The sequence below is a fragment of the Anser cygnoides genome, chromosome 9, assembly GCF_040182565.1.
Source record: "Anser cygnoides isolate HZ-2024a breed goose chromosome 9, Taihu_goose_T2T_genome, whole genome shotgun sequence".
NCBI lineage: Eukaryota > Metazoa > Chordata > Aves > Anseriformes > Anatidae > Anser > Anser cygnoides.
In genome coordinates, this window is record NC_089881.1 from 26650388 (window position 1) to 26669835 (window position 19448).

The 19448-nt window shown below is 42.5% G+C and overlaps 2 protein-coding genes across 23 annotated transcripts in view; one reads left to right on the top strand and one right to left on the bottom strand.

The window, feature by feature from the left end:
• MED12L (mediator complex subunit 12L) overlaps nucleotides 1-19448 on the bottom strand; it is a 145626-nt gene that overhangs the window by 103441 nt on the left and 22737 nt on the right. For 14 of the 22 annotated variants that reach the window (XM_067002309.1, XM_067002314.1, XM_067002311.1 and 11 more), the window contains 5 exons: nucleotides 11087-11218; nucleotides 9812-9938; nucleotides 7467-7681; nucleotides 6187-6291; nucleotides 4975-5151 (listed from right to left, as the gene is read on the bottom strand). The exons of 1 other annotated variant lie outside the window; for it this stretch is intronic. In XM_067002309.1, the coding sequence (XP_066858410.1) occupies nucleotides 4975-5151; nucleotides 6187-6291; nucleotides 7467-7681; nucleotides 9812-9938; nucleotides 11087-11218 (756 nt within the window). The remainder of the gene's footprint in view (nucleotides 1-4974; nucleotides 5152-6186; nucleotides 6292-7466; nucleotides 7682-9811; nucleotides 9939-11086; nucleotides 11219-19448) is intronic. 7 more of the 22 variants (XM_067002319.1, XM_067002331.1, XM_067002323.1 and 4 more) reach the window with 3 other exon arrangements.
• On the top strand, nucleotides 2209-3723 carry GPR171 (G protein-coupled receptor 171). Its single transcript, XM_067002340.1, has one exon. It carries the CDS (start codon nucleotides 2209-2211, stop codon nucleotides 3187-3189), a length of 981 nt encoding a protein of 326 aa, XP_066858441.1. The 3' UTR covers nucleotides 3190-3723.

Sequence of the window (19448 nt, forward strand, 5' to 3'; positions counted from 1 at the left end):
AAAGTCCCAGTTCAAGAACCTGGGACCGATCTGTACCCTGAGGCAGTTTTAAGGACTACAGGAAAGAGTCCACATGCTGAGGCAGACCCAACCGTAAATGTCTCGTCACCCGTACATAGAGCGAACACACAGACATTTAAAGTTTCAGGCTTGAAGTTAGCAGAAGAGTGAAAATTTCACTGCCTTCAGGTCTGCAGACATCAACAACTTTAAGGGACTATTCGCCATCCGTATCAGCTCTCTGATGCAGACAGAGAAAGCAACTGTGACCGTCCTCCTTACACTCCAAAAGCCGCAGAAGCACACTCCGACCTGCGGCTCTCCGCACCCCCGGTCACACCGCCGCGCCTGCCCGGCTCCTCCCGCAGCACCCTTCTGCCACCGCTCCCGGCACAGCACCCGGTCACGGCCCCGGGCCGGGGAGCTGCCGCCTGCTGCCGGCGTGAGCCCAGCCTCCGACGCCTGCGCTAGAGAAAGGAAGCAACAAAGGCACCCGCGGGTAGTTCCACGAACACTTACGTCTTTCTGGCACCTCTCTTCTAGGTAACTTCCACGTGGTTTAGCTATTTGAATGCTGGTTTTAATTGCGTCAATCAGCACATTTAAAAACCACAGACGCATTCAAAAAACACCAGTAGAGGCAGCGAGGGGAAAAGATTAACATGCTATTGGACTATGAGCAAACAGTCGCAGAGAGACACCGAGCATTAATAGCCTGATGCCCCGGAGACCCCAGAGAGCAGTAAGACAGGTACGTGCTTTCAGTCTTTGTTCCAGTCTCCCTAGGTCTATGTGAATATACAGCTTGGTATCAACTGTGCCAAACGCATCGAAAGTCAGGTTCGAGCAGAGCTCTCCAGCCTGTGCCCCACCTGCAGGCAGCGTTACTGGGCAGCGGCCATGCCGTACGCCTGCAGGCTCAAATTCCAGCCCCGTTTCGGGGTTCAGCCCGCTGGGCTGCCCGTCGGCAGGCGCGATGCCACCCCCGAGCCTGGCGGAGGCCGCACCACGAGCACGGGCGCACAGCAGCAAGCCCAGCGGGCCAGAGAGCGCTGCCTGCCCCTCTCCCACGCTGCGCACACCAGAACTTCACACGATTCTGTTACGGGTTTTAGGACAATAGAGGTCACCTGCGGAAAGCTAACTACAAGACACAAACTACTTTTTTCCTGCATTTTAAACCACTGCAGTATTTGTAATCATTTGCATTTATGTGAACTGTAACAGAAATTACCATACATCTGGATACGTATATTACAGCAGAAAATAAATATGCAGATGCAGTAGTTCACTTGTATATTAATATCTGAAACAATACAGTGAAATAAAAAGTGTTGCAGTTTTAGGCTATGTAAGACATAAATGAGTTGTTCTTCGTTCCAGGAAATTCTAACAAACATACCTCCATCCCAGCTGACATTCTGTGCAGCACTCAGACGGCAGAGCAAATCAAAACAAAACTTGGCTGGGGACTAGTAGATTTAGTTTAAAAAAAATACCACCATAATTTTCTACTTTTCTTCCCAATAATTTCTACTGAGCCTAAAAATGAGGTTGATAAAATTATTTAGTAGCTGCTTCCTTCTAATAAGCTTTACTAAAGGTCTCATTAAAATATGCAATTAATTTATCCTCTGTTCAAGTAGGAAGAGGGACAGTAATTGGCAAAAACTTAGAACTGATGAGAACAGTTTGGTCATCTGGCTGACACCTCTGCATATCGGTTTGACAGTACGTTAACTTCAAAACTCCTGATACACTTGTTTTTTTTAGTGAGACTGCTACAAACATTACTAGTTTTAGATGTAGTTTAAACTGTTCCAGAGTTACAAAGGTTACAGCAATGATTATTAATTAGATGCATAAACAGATTAGAAACTTTCTTTTTGTATTTTTTTGAACTAAGCATACAACCTGAAAGACTGCTCTTGTGAAAATGTTTCTCAAAAGTCTATATGCTGTCATGAACAAATCCTCATACATTTCTAGACATTTCCAACGAGAACAAAGCTCTCTTAAACATCTGTGAAGTAGCATGAATAGTGAGAAAAATATCTCTTCTTGGTTGCATTTTTTTTCATGAAATTATTCAAGCAAAATTCTCAGGTAACTACTACTGTTGGTCAGGAAAAGTTGACGTCTTCTTGGTTTTTCTGTAGGTTCTTGATATCTCCTGACAGCAAAACCAACGCGCACAAGAAGTTTACCATGTCAAACGTTTCACAATGCTATATCAAGACAGAAATGGAACCTTTTACCTATTTTTACTACTTAATTTTTCTAATGGGTTTTCTGGGGAGTTGTTTTGCACTATGGGCATTCACACAAAAAGGTCAAAAACAGAAGTGTATGAGCATCTACTTAACTAACCTCTTAACGGCAGACTTTCTGTTGACTTTGGCGTTGCCAGTGAAGATAATTGTTGACCTAGGAGTTGCATCCTGGAAACTGAGAATATTCCACTGTCAAGTTACAGCCTGTTTCATCTACCTGAACATGTATTTATCAATTATATTCTTGGGATTTGTAAGCATGGATCGTTGCCTTCAGCTAATGCACAGTTGTAAGATCTACCGCATTCAAGAGCCTGGATTTGCCAAGATGTTGTCTGCAGTTGTATGGACAATGGTTCTCCTTATAACAGTGCCTAACATGGCTATTCCAATCAAAACCATTGAAGAAAGGCCTAATGCAGGGTGCATTGATTTCAAAACAAAATTTGGAAGAGACTGGCACGTTTTTACAAATTTTGTATGTACAGCAATATTCCTGAACTTTTCAGCTGTGATACTGATTTCCAATTTCCTTGTTGTTAGACAACTCTACAGAAACAAATACAGTGAGAGTTACGCGAATGTGAAGAAGGCCCTGATCAACATATTGCTTGTAACAGCAGGCTACATACTGTGTTTTGTTCCATACCACATCGTCCGCATTCCCTACACTTTGAGCCAGAATGATGCCATAACCAACTGCTCTCTGAAGCAAACACTCTTTCAAGCAAAAGAATCTACCTTGCTGTTTGCAGTATCAAACCTCTGTTTTGACCCTATTCTGTATTATCACCTTTCCAATTCATTCAAATTGAAAGTTACTGAGACTTTCATAGCACCCAAAGAGACAAAGGCTTTCACAGATGAAGAGCCAGAACACAGAAACAAACAGCAGGTGCAGACATACGAATTCTGAACTACATGGAAACTGTGTGCAAATACAGGATATAAACAGCGATTGTGCAATAAGAAGCATGGCTACTAGGGTCAGCAACATTATTGTTGAATCATAAGCCCAAGCAGAAGGAAAAAACTTGAATGACAGTACTAATTGCTTTGTTATACATTCACATGGTAGGTCTGAACTAGCAGAACATTTGACACTGCTTTTCAGAAATATTTCAATGTACCAGTGACAACCTATGAAGAATCAGCAACACTTCAGAATATTTTTTTTCATACTCAAATATACATTCTAATTATTTACAGTAAACACCTGAACTCACCCTACGTAAAATATTGTATACTATATTAAATGACTTGGTGCAATGAAGTAAAGATTTTTTTAAAAAGGAGTTCATTACCTGCACAGCTCTTCATAGATAAAATTAACCTAAAAGCATTTTAAAGAGTATTACTTATTCTAGAAAGCAATTTTAAGCTGAACTGTTTAGAAAATACTGTATTCGCTTAAATTTCACCTGCAATTTTCATAAATAAAGTTCTTGTTCTTATCAACTTCCACTGCCTTCCTTTGCTCCTACTCCAATGAATATGAAAAAAAGCTAACAACGCATTATTACAGAAAATTCAAGGAAATTTTAAAATGAAGATAAAAAGTAAGTATAAATATACAGTGCTCTCTTAGCTTGTTGTATTTATAAAAATGTATAAAGCAGCAACTAAGTGTATTAATAATGTATTTTACAAACACTTTCAAAAAAAACTCATATATAAAATAGTCAATAATTAAAGTCAAAAATCAATTTACATAGGCAAAGCATAACTACCTGGATTAGCTTCATCTGTAAACCAAAAATATTTCAGAAACAAAAACAATCAATTTACATTTTTCAAATCCTTAAAATGTGCAAAATATAAATTAAACTTTAAGGCCGGTTTTGAGTGCTTGCTTAACAGAAACATCTCATTCAATATTCTCCTAACAACAATTTATCTTCAATAAGTCAGAACCCAAACTCTGTAGAGGAGGAAAATTAGAGCAAAGAAAACTGTGGTTATCATATCATACACTCAGCTGACACTTCCTTTACTGGTAGGATTTAATACTGTTAAAAAGTTATCGTTGTTTCAAAATAATCATCATCATCATCACCAAACAGATACACTCTAGATCCAGGCTTCTTCAGTATTTGGGCCCTTTTTCCAGCGGAGTAGAAAATATGACAAAAATCAAAAAATGAATAAATAAAAAACAACCAAATAAGGGTTTGGTATCTGGAATGTTAATCACGGGGCTTCCTTCAGTTCCCAACAGCTCACAAACAGGATAACAGCAGCAGACAAAAATCCATACTGCAAACAACAGGGAGTGGGTGGGAGGAAATAACACCATTCCACCCCTCACACTGCAGAACTACTCCTTTCAGATACGTTGCTATTCATCCATTTGTCCAACTATCAAATTTCCTTTTTAGCAAACTTTCATTAAACCCTGGCACATGGCGTTTGCAATGTGGTACTTGTCTCCTTACTCTAGTAAGTCAGCATATATTATTATGCCTCTTACGCATTTTTCCAGTTAACGTCCTCTGGATAAAATAAAGATGCCTGTATGCCGTACTACAGCCACCCCGCAGCATACAACTTGTGCACACAGGCAGAAATAGCCTCACGTGAGCCAGCTGGGCGCCTTCAGACAAAGGTCACTCAGCTCTCTACGCAGTGAGTTCTTCTTTCTTTAAACGCTTTGCCATCACATCAGGCAGTACCGTTGCACGCACAAAGAGAATACACTCACCAGTGGTATAGGGAAATGCGTTGCGTATTGCAAATGGCGAAGGAGGTCATAATTGGATGGAAAAATCAGTTCTCTGAGTCTTTCCCTCTTCACTGACTTCTCACTGGTAACTGAAATTCTTCTGTCTAAAGAAGAGTTCATATTCTCACAAGACTCCCCAGGCATCGGAGAAAAAATCTAAGTCATGTAAAACAAACATTTAAGATAAGTGTAACCTCTAACTTTCAAAATTCATCAATTCCAGAGATACAATTTTGTTCTCATTTACTTTACTTTACAAATATCTGACTGTTTTTTCAAAGACAGACAAAGAAAGGGAAACAGTATTCTAGCCTGAAATGTAATCAGATACATATATGTTATATCTCTATGCATATCTCATTGCTGCTAGACAAGTTTTAAACTAGCAGTATTCAGTCAGGAAAAGAAAGCATTACAATTCAGAGCAATTTCCACGCTTATGCTGTTGTGACATGAAAAATGCGATGAGACAGTCCAGTGATCGAGGGAACGTAATGAGAAGGGTGAAGTGGGAGGTGACAGAAGACAAGAGACATTGTAGGCAGGCATGGATATGCTTGAAGCCATCAATATGACAGATGTCAGGCAGAAACAGGGGTCCCAATATCCTGCAAGTGGATCTGCATCAATAGGTCTGGGCACAGGAGTCCATGCGATGCAGAACGAGGACCAGTCCAAAGGAAGAAACTAGGAGATTCAAGAGTAATCCAGAATCAGGCTAACAGTTAGGAAAAGAAGAGGGGGAAACAGACTTGGAAGACAGAGCAAAGACAGAATAGTCACTTGAAAAGCAAAAGGTATCAATTGGGGCCCCTCAATGTTAAAGAAGAGGGTATATCTGCATATTTGTTCATGCTTAACTGTACCACATAGCACTCTGAGTATGCTGGGGGCAGAGGAAAGCAAAGAAGAGAGGAGAGTGTGTGCGCACGTGTGTGTTTACGTGCACACATGCGTGCACATGGACAGCTAGGGGATGCACAGCAAAGCAACGCAGTTGTCACACAGCAGAGATGTACAGACAGAAGGTCATGCACCGACAGAATGCATCAGGCACCGGCTCCAAATGACACTGGCTGTTGATGGAAGAAGCGAGGAGGTGCTAGGGGCACAGAGAGGCATTCTTAGTGACAACAGCAAGCAGCAGACACAGGCAGCAAAGGCATGCAGAAAGTTGAAAGTTAAACCTACTGGAAATTCCGAACCAAAATCTGCCTTAAAGTCACTCTTGTCTACATCATCAAAAATACTAGTGGTTCCTGAGTCAATGCCCATATGTTCCATAATACTATGATCCTAATAATTGTCGGAGAGAAAAACAAGCATCAGTTACATTTTACTGAAGACCTATTCAACTGATCACAGGTAAACGCAAGCATTCCACCTATTTAAGAATCAAGGAAAAAGGACTGATGGTAGGAAGATTTCAGGTAACTACTTGTAAATATTTATGAAAACCTTAATTCACAAAAGTGAATTTCAATCTCAAGCCTAAATCCACAAAGGGATAGAAAAGAGCAGGAGCTGAAGGGGAGAACAAAACTTCACAGTACACCCCCACGTGCAGTTCTGCTCCCAGGGATACCTACAGAACAGGAGGTGGACTCCTGTACCTGCCCCGAATTTATTTGCTATTTTGTTGTAATATGAAAAGCAACTTGGAGAAACCCCCTACATCTTAGCACAAATTTGGCCATGAGACCTACATAAGAGATGTACACACGAAATGAAAAATAAATGAGAGAACACTTTAGCTGGCCACAAGCTCCACAAGGACTGTGCAGCAGAACAACAGGCTGCATCTTATCATACAAGTACAAACGTGGTCCGTGGACTGGATTTTAAAGTCACCTTCCTCTTCGACTCATTTTAGAAAAGATTAAGAACTGCTCGGCTGATGGAAGACTCAGGATTACACATGGACTGTGCACGTTGGAGTCATGAGGTTTCACTTTATGATCGTCAGTTCATGGCTGTTCAGCACACAGCACGCTCCCGATATCTGCAAGTAGACTTCCAGGCTGTGAACTGTTCATAGCTGCGCTGTGCCATCACATCCCACGCGACACAGGGCAGTGGGGCTTACCCCAGGCTTACTGCTGACTCCACCTGCTTAAAGCTCTCTCTACTCTTCATTAAAGCATACCTGCAAATAAGTTTTTCCACTGGTAAGTTCAGAAGCCTACATTACACCTTTTTGTTTCTCCTGAGTTATTCTGATCACCAGAGAACCGATGGCTCAGCACATCAGCACCAAAACTGCAATACTTAAGTTACACACAAAAGTGAAGCCAACAAATCACTTTCAGTCTTCTCACAGTGAGAAAGAGATAAAGAGATAGGTTAAAAAAAACAGTAAAGAAAGAAAAAAACACCAAAAACTCACATCTGAAATACTAATGCTTTAGTGAAAAACCTACATTTTATGAAACTGAGTATCAAACATGGGGGGAAATAACATGAAGCATTACCTCCATTTTCATGTCATGATCCTTAGAATAGTGTTCATCCACAGTTTCCCCATTAGGTGAACGTGATCTAGCAGTTGCAGTGACTGACAAGTCTCCACGTGATATTAAAGTGCACATGTACGCATCATGGGAGAAAACATCATGTCGAGTGAATTCAGAAAACAGCAGCACCAAATTCACAAACTCTGTCTTCTCATGATCACTATTTGGGTCAGCTATTCCAAAACCAAAAAAAAACGGACTGTAATTTCAACATATAAATATCTGTTTCTCAGCTACCCAACTCACAAACCCCAGCAAATTCATTTTAAAGTTCTAGAGGCCTGATAAAAATGTCTCAGGGATCCTGGACAGATTTATCTTTGCCTCCGCAGAATAAATCACTTCCCATCTAGTGACACACAACCTGCACGTTTGCTCAAGACAACGACGGACTTCAGACAGCAGCGGATGCCAGAACATCCTACACCATCCACATACTGCAGCTGGGCATGTCCGCAGTTAAGCACAATGTTCTGCTATTTATTTATTTGATTTGCCTTTGAAGTAAGTGAAAAGAAAAAGGGGGGAAAGAGGGCAAGGATGTTCCTTGTGCGCAGAAAAATTAAGTTTACTGTGAAGCTTTGGATTATAACAGACAACCCAGTGACTGTACTTCTTCTCCAAAATGTTATTACGAGGGTAAATATTACTGTCTTGTCTACAGTGCTTTGTATACCTAATACAAACGTTTTTAAAGTATTTTCAAAGAATTTATTCTGTGTACTTTATTTTAACTAATAAGTGTGTTCACACATCAGGAAAAGGCTTGTTAAAAGAACTGCATGTTATTTTGCCAATGACAAAGCAAAGTCTAGAGAAATATAATTTTTAAATTAAGTTTGTCACAGCTATATTTAATTTTACTAGTTCCATAACAAAGGAAGGTTTGCAATATTGCAGTTAACAGAAAATAGCTCTATACCACAACTCTATTTAGCAATAAAAACCTCCAGCTACAAAACTACCAAATCTAAATCATCAACATATACTTACAGCAAATTATGAAATACAAGCTCAAATTAATTCAATATATAACAATTTCTATTTAGAATTGTCATTTGTTGTCAAACTAACAGGCAGTTTACAGATAAACAATAAGACCTACATTAGTCTTTCCCCCACGTACAGTAAACGGAGACATTCTTTTGATTTTCACCCTAACACACTTTCTTCTCATGTTTGTTGAAACCCTCGTTACACTGCAGTACAGAAGTTGCAACAGTGAGCCCAAGAATACACCAGTTCTAAGTTAGAACTCTTCTCTGCAAACCTTACCCATCCTGAGCTGCCCACCGAGACACACGTGCTGGATGCGACACGGAAAGGCACAACAGAGAGCATCATACAAACACACCCGCACACTGAGTGATTTGCCCTCAGTCAAAATATAGCAGCCACATGCTTTTCATTTTTGGAGACAAAGAATCTCAACCACCATAAAAACGGTATCACACAACAAAACTATTCCAGTCCTCTAAAATAACAAGGAATATTTCAAGCAAGGAAAACATTCCCCAGCTATTCTCCCTACACTGTCTCGCAGAGCTACCCACGTGAAGAAAGATGATACCATATTTGAAACAAGGAAATCAGAAACACAAGTCTAAATAACACAAATAGTTTGGATGGTTTAGTAAAACTTGGGTCACCAATGACACGAAAATAGAGCAACACCAATACTCCAGAGTCTGCAACAGATTTTTAAGAATTTTCTCCTTTTTCGGATGTTGAGAGTTTTCAATATCATGTTTCAAACCACTTAAAATCCCCCTCAATTTACGGGCACCAAAAAAAAAAAAAAGCACTAACTTCCAGTACTTTCAGATACCAGAAACATGAGGTACAATATCAGGCGGTTTTGTTAGACCAATACATTTCTTAGAGCAACCTACAATGGACAAAGATTCTTTTTTTTTCAGCCCACCTATCTGCCACCTAACAGCTTTTGGTTTCAACACTTGTGCACAATATTCAAGTCAGTCACTTTGAATGTGGATTTGTCAACAAGAGGCAAGTGTTTGGTCTTAACTATGCATGTAGTGCATGTAATTTCCCGATATCTTTTACAGTCTGAACAGAAATAAACATTGTTTCTTCCAATTTTCCTTTTGTGGAAGAAAAAAAAAATCACAGAAAAATCCTATAACAAGGCAGGAAATTTCAAAAATAAATACATAAGGAAGTCAAGCAGGTCATCATGGAAACTGCGAAACACCTGCTATAACAGAACAATGACTTCAGCAGCCAGAGAGCAGACCAGTCGTTTCTGACCTACTTTGGAATACAAGTTAGTTAATACTCACATAACGAGGGAGCCTGTGTGTCTAAAAACCTCAGCAGGACATTCTGAAAAACAGGAAGACTGGAACCTGTCAAGGAGGCTGAAGACAGAGATTCCTTTTCATCTAGGACTTCAGATTCACCACATCTCTGCACAGTTAAATACATAAAACAGCATGTATCCGCACACAAACACATCCAGTATTCCCACAATTTGCCAATGAGGCACCTATATGTGGGATTGTTTCCTACCTCTCCATAAAATGCAGACTTGCTCTAGAATGACAGTTTTCTCCCATTACCCCAGGTAGGTTATTACTGAAGCGTTTTATTCACTTTGGATTACTTATTGAGAAGGAATACCTCTCACGGGTACCATCATCTGCAATGGCACAATTTCATATAAAAACAGCAACAAAATTAAAGATCCAGAACTTCCACGACCGAAGTGAAGACGAAAGGTAACTCCTCCCGTTCGTGTAAGTGACAAGGAGCGTAGCAACAGCCAGGGCGAACACCTCGGCCCTGAGTGGGTGCCGGGGAGGGAGGCAGCAGCACGCCAGCTCCCTTCCCCCCGGCAGCGGTTTGTGGCGAGGCGAGGACGACGTGAAAGCCTCGCACGGCCCGGCTGCAGAGGCTGCACCGCGCGGGGCTGCGGGGTGCTGCAAGCCCAGGGACCTGCAGCAAGGCTGCGGCTAACACACCGCCCCGTGCACGCCGAAGCGCAGCGCTGGAACGTCAGGGAAGCATCGTCAGCTTCTGCAAGCTGCAACAGGACCACTACAGACAGGCAGTTGCTTACATTAAAGACACCACTGTCGTGTTTTGCCTCTCCAGCGAAACATTATCATTTCCCCTGAAAACGAATGCAGTTCTACAGAACGCAAGATGAAAATTACACTCGAGTTTTGCCTCAAAATGGTCTTTGTTTTGGAGCCGTCCCCAAGTCCTCCAAGCAGGAGTACGCCCGCCTGCGTGCAGGGGAGATGTACGCCCCACTTTTCAAGGAACTCCAGGTACTGTGGCATCCATTTATTTGGACAAGTAGCTCACAGAAGTAAAACAGTTCAAACAAAAAGGCATAAAAACACTCTCAGGTTGTAATTCCTTACCTAAGTAGACAGCTCTGTCATTTTATCTAGAATACAAAAACTGTAAATGATAACGAAATCTCCCGTGCTCCAAGTGCAATCAAACTTAGTGTTGCAAAGAGTAGAGATTAAAGTGATTTTTTCTTTAGAAATATCTTTATTTTTAAGCATACTGCTTATGCTATTCTAGAAGTAGAAAGAACTTACTTCTGCTTCAATTTCTGCTTGTCTCTTCTCCAGGAGTTTGGCTACAGCCATGGCCCTGTGCTTACCAGACCTTTTACAGCTTACAGCCCATTCACAGAGTAGAGTTACCACAGCTTCATCGTTTGGGGCTACCTGTTCAGTGCAAGAACAAAAAGAAAACCATTTCACCTACACGTCCAACAGGCTTCTTTATGAGCAAGCAGCTTTCAGCAAGGGGTGTTCTGAGGGAAGGAAAAAGAAGCTGGGTTTTTTTCTTTACTACTAATGGATGCACAGGTTGTTTCGTTCATATTTTCTAATTAAACATAACCTAGAAGCAAAAGAGGGAAGTTCCAATTTTCACACTGCTGATACTCAAATCAAAACTGTCTTTTATCATAATGTTGCTTCACAAAACAGTAAAGGGCAAAATAGGAAAAGCATATCCCACAAAGCCTCTCAACCAAAATAACCACACAGAATTTGTCTTCTTTATAACAATTCTTCCAAACCTCCTCCACGTTTCCAGACCATGAATAGCACACCACCAACTCATACCAAAAAAACAAAAAAAACAAAACCAAACCCACCAACTCTGGAGGTGTGAGGATCAAACAACCAAGGTCAAAAAACTCCCAACCAAAAAGCTCAGCTTACTTCTGACCTGTACATGCCTAACAGGCCTTTTAAGAACAGTCTTTAAAAAAATCCATCCTTACCAAGTAAGAGCTATGCTATACATTATGTTTGTATCTACTGAGTGTTTATCAAATCCCTGTTTCCACTAACTACCTACATTTTGGAAGTATTTTCCTAGGGTGCTACTGAACTGGATCTGCTGAACTTCCTCACTCCTGCCCAAGCTCGCTACTACGTCTGAACATCGAACATAAGAAAGACCTGCATAATAAGTAGATGCGATTTCTCCCCTCCTCCGTGATTCATGGAAACTACATTTACAGATAAACATTAGAAGGGCTAGAGCTAAACGTAGCTTCCCCAGAAAGCAGAAACTTTTTCTATAGTGATTAAGAATTACAGGCTCCTAAGAATGAAAGTTACTGCAGTAATATGCCAAATAACAACTAGAGTATACATGTATATATGTACACACATCATACACACACACGTTTCCTGAAATGCATTTCAATGGGCCATCAGGAGACGCTAAATGACGAGGGCGGGGGAAATGGAGGGAATAAGGGGAATGCTTCTCTCCAACCCGAGCGAAGCCACGCCACAATGCCACCTCTGCTGTGGTTAGATGCAGTCGGCTGACAACCGAAGTATGGATACTGTGCATTTTCAAAAGGTCTGATCTCCACACTGACTTCTTTCCCTTTCTGCCAACAACAGAAGCGCTTCTGTGCCTCAGGCAGACACCACCTGGGAGGGCTGCCCGCTCCCTGAGGCTGCGCCTGCGCTGCATCGCACCCTGCGGCACCCCAAGGAGGGCAGCACAGGACCTGCCTCCTTCCTCACGGGGGACTGCACTTGGAAATGGCAGAGAAGCTTATCTTCTTGAGTGAGGAGCAGGTGATGCTCCTGGGACCAAGTCTGTTCAGAAAAGTAGGCGAGGAAAGCCTTCGAGAGCTGAGGGAATGGGGTAGGGGCACAAATGCTGCAGGTCAGAGCTCACTGGGCTGGAGCAACACAGAAGGGGACAAAAGATCCAAAGGGAGGCTTACACGGGGTTCTGTTGAAGGTAAAATGGCTGTAGCAGTGATCCTACACGTTTTTGTTCTGGCCTAAAAAAATGACTTGAGTTGCTTGGTGAAACGTCAAATCCTAGCAGAGGAAAGCCATCAGTTATTTTCCATTTGAGAGAAACAAGGGTGCTGTTCCTCCAAGGAATACACATGCAGCACAAACACTGCCAACACACAGCCAGTAAAGCACACGTACCTGTGCACACACCAGTATTTCCTTCAGACGCTGTGTCCGTGGGTCACGAGTGCCGCTCTGTTGCCCAGCTAACCTCACTGCCGCACCCAGCTGCATTTAGCGCTGCAAGGCGAAGCCACCAGGGCTGGGGCTGGGTGAGCTAACCGCCCCCATGCTGCCGGCTCCCGCTGCACGAGGGAGCGCCTCGCTTACAGCTAAGCCCGACAACAAGCCTAACAATAACCCAAGCGAAACCCCAGACACCGTAGGCAAGGACACACACAAACACCATTCAAACCAAACGGCCCCAGCAAGCACCACACGACGTGGGGCCGTGCCGCCTGCCTGCCACCACCACGGCACAGCGCTCAGCCGCCACCACGCGGGCCATCGCCGACGGCCGTCCCTTTGTGCAGCGCACCACGAGCACCAGCCCCGAGCGGGTGAGCCCGCACAGCGGGCGACTCGGAGCAGCATGTCCCCAGAGGGACCTCACGGCGAGCACCGCGCCCACCGCGCTCAATTGTCCATTTAGTCTTAGGTATTAAGCCAGCAACAGTTGCATTCTTATTTAATTTTAAAAAAAATAATAATTAAATTAAAAAAAGGCTAAACATTGTATAATTGACTTATCTGACACCCCAAACACAAGAAACCACGGGACAAGCTGACCCTTTCGTGGTAAAGCTGGAAGTTAGTTCAATTTTTTCAAGAAATGCTATGAACTCTTACTTTTGCATAATACTGCAATGTGTCTGTATTAAAATTATATTAAAAGGAATTAATAAAGGATGGATGTTTGTGCACTTCACAAGAAAATCGCGTGAAATTACTCTGGTCATGACAGCACTGAGGTCTACGTAAATTAAGTACAGATTAATTCCTTGTCTGTTCTATCTGAACATCAGATTTTGCTGAATGACTGACCTGTTTCAAATGACAAACTGATTTCTTTCCCAAACAAGAGACAGACAGCCCTACAGTTCAGAAAATACAGTCAATTTGTTCTAAGTGAGTCATCTGCTAACACTGATATTTATTAGCACAAGAATATAAAAATGAATCCCTAATTCTATGCCTGTAAAAAGCAGAACTCCATTTTTTCAGAGATGCAGAGTCCAACACTGCTACAAGTTAGACAGCTAGAAGTGATTATTCACATTAAAAAAAAATCACGGTGCGGATTCTCAAGTTTCATGTATACGGAGAATACATGGAGGTGTTTATCCATCTAAGAATTTCAACCACACAACTTTTAAGTACCTAAAAACAGTAGGTTTGGTTCTCAAGAACTGACAGGAGCAGCAATAAAAAAGGCTATCGGAGTACAAGTAACTATTTCAACCCAGTCAGACTTTGTTTGGGCAGTATACCGTCACCAGAACTATTCACACACATCAAGCTCTCAGAACACGGGACAAGTGCAGCAGCTGAGAAAAGTGAAGTTGAAGTGTCTAACCATCAAACACTTCATTCTGCTCTTCAATGAAAATAACAAATATATTTTACAGCTATATCGAGTCCCTGCAATGTAAAGAATTATCCAAGAAACCTCACAGTAAGCAAGCCTCTCACACACAGGCCGTGGTGAAGACTTTTCTAAGCAGCCCTCAGCTCAGCTGCATCAAAAAGGAAAACGTCGGAATGTCCAGTGCTGGAAACTGCGTTGGGTGCTCGCTGCTTTGCTGAGCACAGATCGTGGTTTGCTGCTCCTAGGAGCCGGGGACGCAGCAGCCTGTGACGCTGCTGAGCACGCATGGGGAGCTCTCGCTTCCTGCCCCACTGTGCGGCGGCTTCACTGCTCGGCTTCCTTCCTCCTGATGCTGCCTCACGATAGCTTACCTCACGATTTCCTCCCCTCTGATGCTGTAAATGTTTATTTACACACGCCAAGAATGCAAGTGAGTAACACCTCTTAATAACAACCAGGTTCTGGATTCATCTTATTTGGATTTTGTATCTGCAGATGTTCCAGCCTGGAAAAGCGCAGACCACATTTCAGAAGGGCTCAAACTGTTGCCTTGAAGAGCAGCAATGAGATCACACTTGTACCCTTAAAGTTTCAGGGGCAGGAAAGCCGTAAGATCAGTTCACATGTTGCTTGATGACTACGGTTTTTGTAGGGAGGACACAAGATGATGTGACAGCACAGAACAGACGCGGGCAGGTGAGACCTGGAACTCCGAGCTGCAGGAGGGAACTCTCCCGCAGACAAGGCCCTTTCTTCAAAATTCCCAAACCTCTCACCATTCCTAGTGAGACAAAAACACTGTAAGGTGGCATCAGACGGCAGAGATTAACTACGTCTGGCAGCACGCACCTTCCAAGCACGATTTCAACAAGTTCAGACACCTCACTCACAACCTGGGCAACCTGCCCAACAGAAGTCCACGTGAGAGGATTTAAAGCATTGCCTGTATTCCCGTAGCCTTTTTATTGCTGCAAATGTCAGTTCCTGAGAACCATACCCACTGTTTTAGGCACATAGAAGCTGTGTGGTTGAAAACATCTCACTCACAAATTTGTTATTTAGCTATTCCGGGTCTTATAGTTACGACTTAAAATAGCTGTAACTTTCTGAAAGTCATTAGTCAAGCCCTTTCACAGAAAACCAAAGGTCTCACCTCCACCAGTTTATAAGTAGAGCAGAAGGTGGGCGAGGATGAGCAGAGTCACTTGTTTCATTAAAAAAAAAGAGAAAAGAAGAAGCACAACTACTAATAAAGGGAAGCACTGAAAGTATTAAACATGGTTGTTTCTGGTACACTTGGAGATAGAGAGCCAAAAGTATTATTAAAACTGCTTTTTATAACACTGAGCTCTTTTCCCACTGGCCCCTGCTTTTACTATTAACTCAAAAGTTGCTACTAAAGGCAAAGTTTGACTTTACTCAAGCTAAGGCCACCGCTGAGGTACTCAGACTGCAGAATTTCTTTTTGTGACGGAGGCAGAAAGCGTGACGTCGCGTTCGCTAACTAGCTCAAATCACTGAGCGGGAGGAAACCCCCATCCCCTCTCACTTCTTTTAAACCCCTCGAGAAGGGGAGCAGGTGCGTGACTCACTGCCGCTGGGAAATGCCGGCGTCGTTTGTGGTAACCGCTCCTGCGCGATGTCACGCCTGCAGCGCTGCGCCACCGCGCCGGGAGCCCCTTACGGGAAGCGGCCAGCACTGCCCTGCGGGCACAGCGCCCTGCGCCGGGCACAGCGCCCTGCCTCGCGCTGGAAGGAGGCAACAGCGCGTAGCGGAGCTGCTCTGCCGCGCCTCGGGGGTGCCTGAGGAGGACACGGGTGAGATACGCTGTATAGACCTAAGTGTATATATACAGCATACATACTTATAAGGAAATTTCTATTATTTTCAAAACGTTTTGAAAATGTCTTCAAACAAATCTTTCCACAAAAAGCATATGCTTTTTGCAAGTCACGTCCGCGTCCGATGGAGCCAGCGTGCCCTTAAATCATGAAGAAGGTTAACAAAACAACAACGAACGTGAGTGCCTCCTCGGACAATACAGTTCAGTTTCAAAATGAGCTTTTTTGTTTCAAATGTAGCAGAATTATCATTTAAAAATACTAACCAGGCTTTTTTTTTTTTTAAGCAAGTCTACATAATAAATTTGGAATCACAATTCCAGTTAGCATTTTCAAATGAAAAAGACCGGTATTTTTAAACTCCAAATTTGTTTTCTGAGACGACACTAAATGGTTTCCAGAAGCCTTTTTTTTTGAAGGCTGTTTTTAGATCAAAAGAGAAAACAAAGAAGGGGAACGACACGGCAACATTTATTACTACAGCCTGCCTCCCTAACCTGCAAATCCCAGACCACCACCTTCCTGAAGGAGCCGAGCTCCCTGCGGGGCAGCCAGCTGCCCGCGGCGCCCCTTCTCCCCCGGCGGGCAGGCAGCTCCTCACGCTCATTCCGCCCGGTCTCTTCCTCACCCAGCTGCATATCCTTAACAAGGGAGCTCTCAAGGTGTAGTCGCTGTGGAAAAACTGCCCTTTAAAGGTTTGGGGTTTTTAAACCAACTAAATGCACCGACCTCAGCAGTACGGGCTATGTGGCACATAAAGAAACACCTCTGACCGCAGCCCAAGAGGGACAAAGCCCTGACAGCGTTGCAGGCAAGCTTTATTTTATACCACAGCACTATCAACAGCTCAAAGACAAACCTTTCTACTGAAGTACAATTTATGTGACCAGGTTCAACAAAATATTAACCACTTCTCTGTAGTTGTCTTATGTAAAAAGAAAAAACAAATTCTGTGTTCTTATTAAGGACTCTGCCAGTTATTTATGTCACAGAATATTTTTTCCCTCTCAGACAAGTTTTGTACTAACTCCCTTAATACCTAGGTGAGCAGGAATATTATGTTGAATTTTCTGAAATAATGAAGGGTGAAAACACCTGCACAGACAAGTTTCAGATAAATAAGCAATTCATGCAACTGAACTAATGCTAACTGCATTATTAAAAACACTGCAAGAATGTTCAGAACATGCTCTATTTTCTCAGTGTTTGTGGAAACAGATTCTGATTCTACAGATATTTAAATTCATTTTATTTTGCTCATCCTGTTTCTCTTACCCGTCATGCATCCCAACATACTCAGATTCAGGTCCCCCAGACAGCATCAAACTAACTGTTAAATTCTAGCTTAAGGAACTAAAACAGCATCATTATACCTCCTTTCCCACAGACACAGGGGGTGGTGGGTTGTTTTTTTTTTTGGTTGTTTGTTTCATTTCCAGCAAAGTGATCTCAGAAAGGCAAATATTAACTCTACATTTGTAGCAAACCCATTCGTGAGAACCAAGATTAAAAGCATGAGTTTTTCACTCTAAAATGAAAAAAACTTTTGGCATCATAAGAATTCAGTTGGACTTCATGCAGTCAGACTGTTGCAGACAACACAAAACCTAAATATGATTTCAGAGACCTGAACTTTAAAATCAATCCAAGTGCACAAATATCCATGAAACTTTAGGCTTTTACATAATGATACCCGCACAATAACATCCTCATTGCTAATCCCCAACGCACAAGAGATATTCCATGTCGAGGGGATGTCAGATGGAAAATACCCACAGCTATAATTAAGACCAATAGTATTTTCTACAATACCGTCAAATGAAAGTGAATTTACTGCCTTATGCCATGTCACTGATTTCTAGATTTCAAATCCACCTACCCAGCTTAATCTACTGAGAAACTCTATGCAAGTCAGTAAAACTGAATTGGAAATGAAAGGTCTTTTGTATGTACTACTTTTGTTTTGTAGTCTTTTGAGTACTTTTGTACTCACTATGTTCACAATGTAATATCATTCTTACCATATTAATTGTGAAATTTTACTTTTATTGGCTGCCAAACATTCACAGCAAAAGAAGTTGTTATCAGTTGGACTTCGTGAATGAAAAGCTGAGCATCTCACAGATGCCTGCACCACTTTCTGGTCTGCACACAGAGCCTGGTGATCACCCTGCACTGGTAAGAAATCCTCCTGTAAGAGCAAACCCAGGCTGGGATCTACGGTTAAGGTTCAAACCAAGCTACTCATGTGTGATTATGCAGGGACCATCACTCTTAGATCACAGGGACAGTCTGCAAGAAACTGCAACATAATTCTTATCTCCTCTTTGGAGTCCACTTAATAATGCAGCATCAAGTCACTGGAGAAGCACTAGATTCTTCTATCACTTCTATGGCCTCTCTCAAGCAGGTCAAGACCAGAAGGTTTGTCCCAGGTCTGGTCAAAATGTGGATTTAACATCACATCTCACATAGTTTCAGTGTGCCACCTTCATCATCCGCTACACGATGCTCGAAGCCTGAGCTTTGTTCAATGTACTCTGTCCTGTTTGTCCCACTTAAACTCAATGTACAGCCACAGCTCAGCCCCTCACACCACATTCTTCCTCCATTTTGGTCTCCCTGCCCCATCACCAGTGTTACCAGGTCCTATCCTTCACCATCATTCCTCCACATCTCCCCATGGGATGAAAAGCAATCCTTACTCCTCCAGGGCCTAGGACACGTGGCCTTGCAGCTAACCTACACCCACCTACCCTCCTTCGCTCCAGCCACTTCCCCCAAGTCTTCTTTTGCTCCAACACTTGGAAGTAATCGGCTGTATATTAAAATGATTCTGAAGAAATCAGCAGCACATATAAAAGCAGCATCTGAAGTACATTTGTGTGTGTTTAGACCCACTCAGAACCTAAGCACTTTGTAGCAGGAGTCACTCTCCTTCTATTCCAGTACTTCAGAGCACCACTGATACATGCAAGCACTGGCATCATTTGCAGTCTTCACAACAAAATTTAGCAATCCAGCAGGAAAAAACAGACAGGAAAAAAGTTCCAAACACATTCCAGTGGATTCCCATCACAACAGGCGATAGTAGATAGCTGTCCTTCAAACTATGTTGTGCTTTAGATAATTACGTCAGTAGGCAGACATCCCTGAGATAGCTATCTTATTCACACAGCAGACGTC